The sequence below is a fragment of the Rhincodon typus genome, chromosome 30 (assembly GCF_021869965.1).
Source record: "Rhincodon typus isolate 14 chromosome 30, sRhiTyp1.1, whole genome shotgun sequence".
NCBI lineage: Eukaryota > Metazoa > Chordata > Chondrichthyes > Orectolobiformes > Rhincodontidae > Rhincodon > Rhincodon typus.
Window position 1 is genome coordinate 37588044 of NC_063361.1, and position 12750 is coordinate 37600793.

The window sequence follows — 12750 nt, forward strand, 5'->3', positions numbered from 1 at the left end:
GGGTCAGTGCTGAGGGAGCGCCGCACTGCCGGAGCGGGTCAGTGCTGCGGGAGCGCCGCACTGTCGGAGAGGGTCAGTGCCGAGGGAGGGTCGCTCTGTCGAGGGTCAGTGCTGAGGGAGTGCTGCACTGTCGGAGGGTCAGTGCTGAGGTAGCGCCGCACAGTTGGAGGGTCAGTACTGAGGGAGCTCTGCACTGTCGGAGCGTCAGTACTGAGGGAGTGCTGCACTGTCGGATGCTCAGTGCTGAGGAAGTCCTACTTTCTCAAAGGGTTAGAGGTAATTTTTTTTCTCTCAGTAGATTCTTGGAACTCTCTTCGTGAAAAGTAAGCAGAGTCTTTGAGCATTTTAAAGGTGAAAGTCAATTGATTCTTCGTAAGCAAGTGCTGAAAGTTTATCAGAATGAAGTGGGATTGTCGGTTACAATCACATCGCCAATGGTCTCATTGAGTGATAGAACAGGCTTGAGGGGCTGAATGGCCTACTCCTGCTCCTTGTTTGTTTTTATGTTTGTATTTACCTTAGTAGTCATTGACATTTATAGCATAGAAAGAGGCCATTTGAACCATCATGACCACACCAGCTGACCATGACCATCCCAGCCCAATCCCAGTTTGCAGATTTTAGCCTGTATTCTTGTAGGTTTCAGCATTTTAAGTTCATGCTGTTCAAGTTCACCTTCTGGGTGGAAAAGTTTCCCTCCATTATTTTTCTAAACTTCCTTCTTGATCCCCGTATTATCCTGGTAAGTCCAAGATACAAGCTTCAACAAAAGTCTTTCCTGGCCCCATCCCCGCCTCCTCGACCTGTTTGTTTCCTCTCCACCTATCCTCTCCTCTATCCCTCTTCTATCCGCCTCCCACTCTCTCCCTATTTATTTCAAAACCCCCTTCCCCTCCCCCTTTTCTGATGAAGGGTCTAGGCCCGAAACGTCAGCCTCTCTGCTCCTATGATGCTGCTTGGCCTGCTGTGTTCATCCAGCCCTGCACCTTGTTGTCTCAGATTCTCCAGCATCTGCAGTTCCCACTATCTCTATATTTCTCTTTTGCTCTACACTCCCTGTCTCAGTTCTAACCCGATAACACTTGGTGCTTTCACTGGGATCTGAAACTTGCTTGTTCTAATATACCAACTTCCAAGACAGTGTCCAATTTCCCACATAGACAGAGAAATAATCAGTCATCATCGATCATGCAGGAATTTCTCACCTCCCAGAACATCAATTACTGAGGGAATGATTTTCTCTTTCCCCTTCCCACCAATGTGAAACACCTCCATCTCCCAGTGACGCATAAGATCACAGCTTTTTTTTCCCTTGTAGTTGGTTCCACTCATGTTAAAGAAAAAGAGTCGAGTTTTACATTTTTTATCTATATTTTTTTACAGCCAGGGGTCAATGGCTCAGAGGAAAAGCAAACAGGACAGGATATAAAACCAATCACGTGAAACTTTCGGTTTCCCTTTCTCTCTCTCCACCCATCCCACTCACCCACCCACCCACACACACCCACATCCACACACATACACACACCCACACCCACCCACCCACACATCCATACACGCAGACACAGAGAATACCTCATTCAGCTCAGCAACCTGCATTTAAAGAGCACCTTGAACTCTTATTTTGCATTGCCTCAACTGTTGTCTATTGATTTTCCTCTGTGATGCAGGTCAAAGATCCAGTGACATAATTTGAAAGGAAAGCAGAGGGAGTTCTTCCAGTGTCTGGTTAATTTTTAACCCCAGTTAACATTTAAAACAGATTATCACATTACCGTCTGTGGGACCTTGTTATGTGTAAATTGGCTGCTGCGTTTCTTACACTACACTTCAAAAAGTCCTTCATTGGTTGTAAAAGCACTTTGGAATATACTGAGGCTGAGAAAGAAATGCAATTTCTTTCCATCTTGTGTAAATTCCAACAGGGAAGATGAAGAATAATTGCTGCAATCTTTGGAAAACATGAATCAGGAATTCCATGGTGCATTTATGATTACAATTCCAATAATCTTGAGAGCAGAGCATCTTCATCAACTTCTTCCAGTTCCTCATCAGTTACCGAGTTGATTTCATTTGATTTTTTAATTAGAACAACAGCTGAATCCTGCCCCTCATTCTCCAGCTCAGGGCTTTGATCTCGAGGATAATAGGTTTTGGCCTTTGACAGAAAGTCTTCTGCAGCATCCAATGCAATCAGTCTGTCCTGTGTACACAGGAATCATCTCTCAGTTTTTAAACAATGTCCTCTATTTCAGACGTTCTTAACTCCAGTACTCACACTGGCTACAGATTGACCCACTACCTGAAGGAGCTCTCTCTTCACCTACACCCTGTTGATGTGACCCCAACTCTGTCTGAATATCCACAGTCAGGAGTCATGGAGTCATAGAATCATACAGCATGGAAACAGACCCTTCAGTCCAACCAGTTCACACTTTCCATGTTCCCAGACTAAACTAGTCCCACTTGTCTGCATTTGGCCAGTATCCCTCCAAACCTTTCCTATTCATGAACTTATGCAAATGTCTTTTAAATGTTGTAACTGTACCTGCATCCACCACTTTCTCTCACAGTTCATTCCACACAGGTTGCCCCTCATGTCCTTTTTATATCTTCCACCTCTCCAAGTCATAACTAACTCACTGCTTGTATAGTTACTGGTTATAAGGGACATTCTCTGTTACTGAACACAGGATCCTGGTGTGTTGACATTTAAAGAGGCAGAATGAACTGATTTGAACTTGTCCGAAGAACAGCAGACCCAATGTGCCGAATGTTCTCCTGGTCATAAAGTTTATTGGTTTTTAACAATTGGATTGTTCCAAAAAGTCTTGACTCAGTCTGGTTTGGATTTCACAATGTCACCTCCAAAATTGAACCTTTTGTTTACTCTCTGCCTCCTCTTCACATCCCCCAATCTTTCCACATTTCCCATCCCCTCCACTCACTACCATCCCTCACCTCCCCATTTCCCTTCACTCCACCTTCCTGCTATTCTTATCACCCACATCTCCATCTCCCCCACCCTCACCCTCACCATCATCGTCACCTACCAGAACAAAGATGTATCTCTCTGCTGGCATTTTGTTTTCAAATATTGAGGTTTCTTGAGCCAGGACATCCAGCAGTTTCTTTGCCTGGGGAGCATTTCGCATGCTGCTGTATGAGGTTGCAGATGTCACATTCAGAAGCATGTCAGACTCTGCGCGAAAACCTGGAGAAAACACATTCGCCAAGAGTGGGATTGTAACACAACATTGCAGCACGTCACCCATTCTGACTGGATAGGATTGATAGGAATCAGGGTCTGACAGAGTTAGAGGAAACAGAGAAATGGGAGATTAAAGAAAAAGTGGGAAGGGACAATAATAGAGTAAGAGAGAGGTTTGGGAAGGAACATTCAGGGGGACAGGGGAGAGGAGCTGGAAGGAGGGAGGGAGAGAGCTGCAAAGGATTTATGGGGAAGGTAGAAGAATTTTCTCTTCAGCTAAGACCACTTTTTATTTACCCAGGTTTTCTAAAATTATCTTCCATTTCCCCAGTACGTCTCTGCGTTCCTGGCGAACTGCGTGAATGTCAAAGCTGAGGCGGCGGTAACCCTAGGAGAGAGGAGTCAGGGTTTTAACTGCAATATGCTCTGGGGCTGTCCACCACGGTTAGATCATTCTACTAACACTCTCCGTGATACTATATCAAAAGAACTAAATGTAATGACCTCAAGACCGTTCGGGAAAAGGAGAGACTGGATCCTGTTGAGTTGGTCCCTCAGCAGACTGTCAAAGTCATTCGGCAGAATGCCTCTGCCAGAACTTTCCAACAAATGGCAAGGCATTACTTGGCCGCTGGTGAGAAGGGCACTGCCCATCAGCTCCTTCATGTCTGCCCAGACTCTCTGCGCCACTGCACACTGCCTTCAAAGCAGCTGTGTTGAGGAAAAGACTATTGCTCATCTCCTTCTGGAACGTGCATTTACAAAGAAGGTCTGAGGAGAGATGCAGTGCTTTTTGTCGAGGTTCGTCCGGAGCAGTTCCATGACACAGGACTCTGCTCGATGGGCTGTTGTCCGGGACACACATTGAGATAAACATTGACTGTGCCTGGAGGACCATCAACTCAGTGAAAGAGATTTTTTGGTCTGTCCGAAGCTTGTTGGTCTTCCAGAGCAAGGAGTTGACCCTGACCAAGTGTTGCAAACTGGCACATTCCAAGGTCCAGGGCTACGTGCTGAGGGACGCACTAAAGCTTGGGCCAGCTGCTGCCAAGGCACAGTGGGGGAAGTATATGTGTATGTATATGTGGGTGTTAGTGCTTGAATCTGTTTTGGCAAGTCTGCAAAAGTATAATGTGGGTCCATTCAGTTATCAGACACAAAAACAAAGTTGCTGGAAAAGCTCAGCAGGTCTGGCAGCATCTGTGAAGAAAAAAATCAGAGTTAACATTTCAGCTCCGGTGACCCTTCCTCAGAACCGAGGACTCAGTTATCGGACATTCTTGGTCCCTCAAAATGGATATAATAGTTTCCTGCCTAAGTTGCAAGACTGTCGCTGAGTCAAAATCCTGGAATTCCTTCCCTAAGGGCTTGTGGGTCAACCTACAGCATGTGGATTGCAGCAGTTCACTCTCACCTTCTCAACGGCTGCTAGGGATGGGCAATAAATGCTGACTCAGCCAGGGATGCCCCATGTCTCATGTGAAATAAAAGGTAGAGAATACCTTTGCCTTGCAGATGCAGAGAAGCCCTGGGATATATCAAAATTTCAATTTTTTTGTTTGTCTTTTTCTCTGCAAGAACTGTACAGAACTGATTTAGAACCTTTCTATATACTTACAGATGATTTGTTTATGAATGAAGTATATTTTTGAAATAAAAAATGAAACAAAATAAAATCAAATACAACTTGGACATACTCAGACAAAGGGGCAGTCTATCACTTCCAGCCTCACCAACCCATCTCAACTTCTAGTTCCAGGGTACTTTTATTTAAAATTGTCATCCTGATTTTTAAATTCCTCCATGGCCTCATCCTACCTTCACCAACACAGCAAACCCAAGGCCTCAACTTTTCACTCTCCGATCCTTGACCTTTTGTATGGATAGCTTCCCTTCAACTCACCCTGTGCAACTGCACCTTGACCTGCTTGGGCCCTACCTAAACCTTTTGAATCACTTACCTCCCTACCTGGCCCTTCCTCATGCTGTATTTGTGAAATGTCTTGGGATCTGTGTGTTAAAATCATCCAATGAATGTATATTGGTGTCAGATGTAAAAGTGAAGTTAACTGATTCACAGCTCACCTGAGAGCCCCTCCGTGTCTTGGCCCGCTTCTGCAGCAAGTTGTAAAGTTCCCGGTCATCATCCCTCTCCATGTGGGATGTATCATGGGGTTCACTCCACAAATTTGCTTGTTCTGATCTCCTGCGCTGAGCTTCCTGGGCAAAGTAGAGCAACGTGTCGCTGTTCACACAAGAGACAAATCAATTAGTCACTCATAACCTTCTCTATTTAATTTACAGAGGAATATCTGTATAAAAGGGTCACACATCATTTACAAAAGAACATTAGAACAAAAGGTATAGTGTCGAAAAGCATGGGAGTTTTAGTGAGCCTCTCTATAAATGGATGGTAGGTCTATGATCACCATATTTTAAGAAGAATGTGAATGGATTAGACAGAACGGAAAAAAATTATGAAAATGGTTCTAGGGATGAGAGATTTTAGTAACAAGGATATTTTGAAGAAGCTGAAGTTGTTTTCCTCAGGCAAGAAGGTTAAGAGGAAGTTTGATAGCAGTTTTAAAAATAACAAGAGCTCTAGGAGATAGGGAGAAACTGTTCCAACTGGTGAAGGCTAGAGAACTGGAGGGCATTGATTGGAAGTGTTTATATAACCTGCATTCTTTTGCCAATAAGGAACATCCTTTCTAGGCAGTGCGCTGTTTGGATCAGAATGCACTGCCTGAGTGTATGATAGAGATAGATTCAATCATGGATTTCTGAAGGGAGTTGGATAAATTACCAAAATATAGGGAAAATGCAACAGGTGGGGGTAGTGAATTGCCTCACTGAGGTGCAGCATAATCAGAACGGGCTGAATGGCTTCTGTTTGTGTTGTAAGCAATCTGTGATTGAGAGCTGTCTACAAACTAGTCTCACTGTTTAGCAAAGATGGTTGCTGGATAGTTCAGATTAACTTTAAAGAATCACTGTTGATCACAATTTACAGAGAAGATTGGGATGTGAAGGTACATGTCAAAACTTGTGGATGCCACCAGTGAAAATGAGGGTTTGAAATTATCACAGAAGAGGACTGCAAGAGAATTCAGAAAAATGTTAATTTCCTTGCAAAATAGACAATTGTGTCAACGACAAATGAAGTTCAATGAGTTAAGTGTGTGGTAGTATATTTTGATAGGAAGAATAAAGAGACCATTTAATTCTTGAAAAATAAGTATCTGTGGGGTAGGGAACACATTAGAGACAGGTTAATGAACAAACAAAATGCTGGCAATGATTACAGTAAAGAAACTGAACTGAAAAACAAAGAAGTTACATTAAATTTGTACAGAACCTAAATTTGACTGCGAATAGTTCCGGTCTTCATATTATGAAAAAGGACATCAATACGTGGGAAAAGTTGCAAACAATAACGGATACAAATTACACCAGAACAGAGAGGTTATAACTACAGGAAAGAATGAACAGCCTAGGACTATTTTCTAGAAAAGGAAAGGATGAATGGTGACCTGATTGTATTTGTGATGAAAGACTTTTGAATGGGCTAAATATTTTTTTGAAATTCCACTTTCTGACAAATCCAGTACCAGGGCCCATAAAAATAAGTCATTCACAAATAAATTCAAATGGGAGTTCAGGAGAAACATCTTTAAAAAGCGAATGGTTGAGAAGGTGGAGCTCATCCCACAGCAAGTGGTGAGGATGAATAATATTGATACATTTAATAGGAAACTACATAAATAAACGAGGGAGAGAGGAATACTTGGGTATATTACAGAAGTTGCTGGAAAAGGTCAGCAGGTCTGGCAGCATCTGTGAAGAAAAATCAGAGTTAACGTTTCGGTTCTGGTGACCCTTCCTACAGACCTGCTGGGTCAACTGGCTTGTTTCAGTGCAGTAAATAACTTGAAAGACTTAATACTAAATTGCTGATCTTAACTGGAGCAGAAAAAGGAGCTCCAATTGATCTCATCATCTTGGACTGGGAGATGGAATAAAACAGCATTTCTTCTGCTAATATAATCTGACTTTACTCAATCTGATCTCACTTCAACCAAGCCAGTACAACCTATCCTACTTGGACTAATAAAACACTACACAACCTCACCATGAAAGTAATCAAATCCCATTGGCACCAAGTAATTCAAAATAAACCCAGATAACCCCTGCCTCTCACACGAGAATGCATCCGTCTCCTCCATAAGAAACCTTAAGAACCCATTTGCCCAAATGCTTCGTAACGAAGCAATGGCTAGATACAAGCCACCAATTATTAGATAAAGTTCTTTGTTGATTGTTTATTCCATTTCAGCTTCCTAACCACAGCAAATTTGCAGCTGGAAATCTTGCAAGTAAATCAGAGTTTCTTTGTAGTTTTTACCTGATGATTGGAGTCTTTTCTTCTGGTTCATCTCCTCTGCAGCAAGAACAGCATATGCGATAAAATATATTCCTATCCCCCATTTCAGAGTGTTTAAATCTTAGTCAGACCACACAAGCATAGACATTCAGCAATTGGAAGCAAATATGCCACAGATGGGAATTCAAGTAGTTCAGAGATTAGCCTGAGATCGAGGTTTTTGTCATTAGTGACACTCCTTAGTGTCTAAAGATGGTTTGTATAATATTAAATGCATGGATTATGTGAATATTTTCTGTTCAGAGGATCAAGTCATGGGTGGTCATGTGAAGGTTGTGATGATTAACTCTCCCCTCCAGCCAAACAAAGAAACACAAAGCACATTGAGAGATTTAATAAAAACAGGCTCAATGTAATGGCCCACATTGAAAATTTCAGTCATGATGTGGAGGTGCCGGTGTTGGACTGCGGGTGGACAAGGTCAGAAGTCACACAACACTAGGTTATAGTCCAACAGGTTTATTTGAAATCACACATGCTTTTGGAGCGCAGTTGCAGTGAGAGAGAACACACAGTTTATAGGCAGAGAGATCAAGGACAGAGAGATCAAAAGATCATACAACTGGTCTGAGTGGAGTGTCATATCATAAGTCTCCGCAGGTGACCAAGAATGTTAGATGGTGAATAAAGTGTTTAGAAAGTCAATGTCAGTGCTGTGCTGTCATGACAATCCGGCAGAGTCACAGGAAAATACAAAAGGTGACATCTCAGGTCAGACACTGAACTGTAGGTGTGAGGCTTTGTTCAGAATCTGTCTCTGAGTTTTAACCTGGAATCAGGCTGGTTTTATTCCGAAAGCAGGAATTTATAATTTATATAAATAAACCTGTTGGTCTATAACCTGGTGTTGTGTGACTTCTGACTTCAAAACTGCAGTGAGTAATACTGACAGAACACTTGAATATTACAAAAATATTACTGGACAAAAAGCAAAAAAAAGAAAATAATCAGAAACAAACTATTTGTATTTGAGATTGGCAGTCAGTGTAGTTGTGGTATCTGAAAGCCGGGCACTGCTTCTGCGTACTGGCTCAATATTTGCCCTTTAGACCACTGGATGTGAATAATGCTGTCACAGTTTATTTCTCTTGTCTTGGATTACTGGATAGTTCAATACAATTGTTAGGCCACCATACAAGGCAGTTACAAATCTACCCATGTCTGTGCAGCTTTGGAAAGAATAAATTGTAGATATGCCAGAATAATATCTGAACTACAAGCATTGCATGATGAGTGGAAGTTACATAAACTCGCCTTGTATTCTTTCAATTTAAAAGGTTAAGGGGTGATGTAATCAAACTTTACAAAACATTAAGGGAAAAGATAGTGTTGATAAACAATATTTACGCTGGTTGGGAACCTAACGATGCAAAACACTTAGTTCCAAATGTCTACCACTCTCTGTGAATATGTTCTGCAGACTGCAATTAAAAATTTACATTGTGTTAACTTTAATAATTAAATTGGTAGATTTTGTTATCCAAACTGATTGAGGGACATCAAATCTCACAACACCCTGGTGTTAACATCGACCAGAAACTGAAGTGCGACAGCCATATAAATCGAGTAGCTACAATATCCGGTCACAGGTTAGGAATTCCGTAGCAACTGACTTCCTTTCTGTCTCCCCAAAGCCTGTCCACAATCTACAAGGCACAAGTCAGGAGTGAGATGGAATACACCCCAATTGCCTGGATGCTTTCGGCTCCAACAACATTCAAGAGGCCCAATACTGTCCAGGACAAAGCAGTCCACTGGACTGGTATCATATCCATCACCAACATTCACTCACTTCAGCACCATTTCACAATGGCAGCAATGTGTACTATGTGCAAGATGAACTGTAGTAACTTATCAAGGCTCCTTAGTCAGCACATTCCAAAACCCTTCATCTCTACCACTTGAAAGGACAAGAACAGCAGATACATGGGAACACGACCACCCACTATTTCCCCTCCAAGCCACTCACCATCCTGACTTTGGACTATATCGCCATTCCTTCAGTGTCACTGGGTCAAAATCCTGGATCTCCCTTCCTAATAGCATTATGGGTGTTCTTACACTCAACAATTGCAGTGGTTCAAGAAAGCAGCTCACCACTACCATCTCTAGGGCAATCAGGAATGGGCAATAAACATTGGACTGGCCAGCAATGCTACATTCCCTTTAAGAAACAATAAGAACAGAGGGGTAAAGGTAGGTATACAGAGTTAGGTTGCAGATCAGCCATGATCTGATTGAATGGCAGAATAAGTTTAAGGGGCTGAATCGCTTCCCATTGTTGCTCTGATTTCAGCTCTGCACAACTCATTTTAAACATCCTTCTCTTTTAGTCTTGCTCCAGAATTGGGAAATCTGCAGCCCAATAATTTAATTTTATCACTAACTTTAGCCAGCACTTCCACATTTTAATGATTCTACCATACCCTTTACCAGGTTCTTGTATTTACAAGTAACTTCTGGTTGTGACTCAATTATTTACCAATTACTTTATCAGCCTCAATTCTCCCTTTCTTTCTTCACAATGAATCTTGGCAGTGTTCTCCTGTTTCCTGAGCATTTTGCCATAGGTAAATCCTTAAATATTTTCTGTATCAGTGGAATATTAATAATAGGGCCAATGGCATCCAGCTGTCTCCCACGTGATCAGAATGAAGACCAGTGCCCACTATGGACTACTTTGGGAGCTAGATACTACTGCTGAGAATACAATGTTTTTTAAACTAGGACAACTGCATCCCTAGTCCCAACAATGTGGACTCTGTTCTGTCTGTCAGTAGGATGTTATTTAAAAGTCAAGCTATTGAAATGGAAACATTTTCAGAGAATCTCATGATTCTAACCACAATCTGTTGTGATTTTTAAATGATTTGCCTTTTGATTGCAGCAGTAGGTGGGTGTTAGTGCTTGAATCTGTTTTGCCAAGTCTTGATTTAAAAGCTCACGGTTATTATTTATGTAAAGATGCGCATCTCCAGAAAAAGACCAGTCTGTTGTTTGCAACATGAAGTTTTAACAAGTAGCTTTAAACAACAGATGACAGGAACTGGAAGGTCAAAAAAAGGAAGAAGATAGGCCCAGATAGCAAGTCACCCAGCAGTAACTGGCAGATAGAGGGGTAGGTGAACAAGGGGCTCAGTGCCACCAATACTCAGATTAACAAACTATTCAATTATCTGGGTAATGTGAGGGAGTAGTAGGTGCAAACTGGCTTTGAGTTATGTATCCACTGAGTGGCCCTGCCATAGTCACTGTCTGAATCACAGCAGGAGACAACAGCACTAGAGACTGATGTCATGTTTCTGTTATATAATCTACACTCAGCTAGCTATTTTTAACTCTTCTCTCCCACTTTAGCACCATCAAAGGGGGAGATGGTGTCATAGTGGTAGTGTCTTTGGACAAGTAATGCAGACACCCAGACTTGTGTTCCAGGAACATGGGTTCAAATTCCATCATGGTGAAATTTGAATTCAGTAAAAATCTGGAATTGAAAGCTAGTCTAATGACAATGTTTGGCAATTGTAGTAAAACTCATCTGGTTTACTAATGCCCCTTCAGGAAGGAAATGTACCATCCTTATTTTACTTAGAAACAAACATATAGAAACTATGGCTAGATCCAGGTCATTTATTTATCCAGCACATGGAAAGCATACCCCTCACATGTTCCTCTCCCCAAGCCCCTACCAGGCACCTTGCAATGTGGCTTTCTCAGGACTGCTCTCTGGGCAACGAATGCTGGACTAGCCAGTGATGTTAACACCCAATGAACTGAATACTGGAATACTGTACTGCGTGTATTCTATATTTCAAGGTTACTCATTTTAACTTTGGAATCTGAGCATTCAATATCAGCCAAGAGTTTGTCAAAGGGGGACATGATCAAATTCTCTGCAACTCTCCACAATTATTTCCTGGCAGCAAAAGTTGCTGATCAGAAGTGGCTGGATCAGAAGAAGGGTTAGGTTTGCTCTTTCTCCTGTGCTGTGATGACATTCATTCTTCCGCAGAGTAATAACTTACCCAGAGACTCTGGCAGTTCAATATTCATGGAAGCAAATGGCCTCCTTCAGCAAACGGCTGTTACTTTAGTCAGAAACATCCATCGGAATAAAGCTGAGCTCAGGCCATGCGGACATTTATCCATCACACGAGAAGCATCCCCCTCCCATATTCGTACCCGCCTTTATTCTCCAGTCCTAATTAAAGATCTGAAACAGTAATTCTTTCTCTCTTTTCAAAGATGCTGCCTGACCTCATTGAGTACATTTAAGACTGAGATAGATAGGTTCTTGATTATCGCAGGGATCAAGGGTTATGGGGAGAAAGCGGGAGAATGGGGTTGAGGAACTTATCAGCCATGATCGAATGGTAGAGCAGACTCGATGGGCCGAATGGCCTAATTTCTGCTCCTATGTCTTATGGTCTCTGCTGCATGTTTCTATTTCTACTTCAGATTTCTAACATTTGCAAACATCTGGTTTTATTTTTTTTTCCTTCAGCTACTTGCTGCATAGTTCTTCAGTATTGACTGGGACTTTGGTTGTGCATTTCGCACTTTCCACAGACTTTTTGTAAAACCACTTGTTCCAGTTCTCTTCCCTATATTTCAGTTAATCCAGAAGTAATGTGGAGACAAATTAAGCTCCTGTACTTTGTGGAATTCCCTGTTTGCTGGTTCTGGAATGTTTACTGTATAAAATATGGTAGGTCAGGGTGAAGAAACAATGATATGGAGAAAACTGAACTAAATTCAAAGCTTGCACATGACACAAGATTGAAAGATGCAGTGAAAATAGTATCAGAGTTCAAGAGGACCAGCTGGACTGGAGGAATGGGCAAATAGGTGGAAATGGAATGCATGCATTTTGATTGGAAGATATCAATATAAACTCAGTGCAACAATTTTAAAGGTGATGCAGAAACAGAAAGACCTGGGGGTGTAAGTACAGACTTATTCATAAAGTGCTATGATAAATTGAAATGCCTATTGAAAAGGCTCATAGGATTCTTAGCTCTTCAAAAGAGAGGCATAGAGTATGAAAGCGTAGAAATTATGCTACACCACTATGAGACATTAATCAATGTCCAAT

The 12750-nt window shown here is 41.9% G+C and overlaps 1 protein-coding gene across 1 annotated transcript; it reads right to left on the reverse strand.

The window, feature by feature from the left end:
* Window positions 1–1551: 1551 nt before the first annotated feature.
* On the reverse strand, window positions 1552–7699 carry mreg (melanoregulin). The gene is made up of 5 exons (XM_020520894.2): window positions 7617–7699; window positions 5297–5456; window positions 3509–3599; window positions 3054–3214; window positions 1552–2203 (listed from the first exon to the last, which is right to left on the reverse strand). Exons 1-5 carry the CDS (start codon window positions 7697–7699, stop codon window positions 1994–1996), a joined length of 705 nt encoding a protein of 234 aa, XP_020376483.2. The 3' UTR covers window positions 1552–1993.
* Window positions 7700–12750: the final 5051 nt, after the last annotated feature.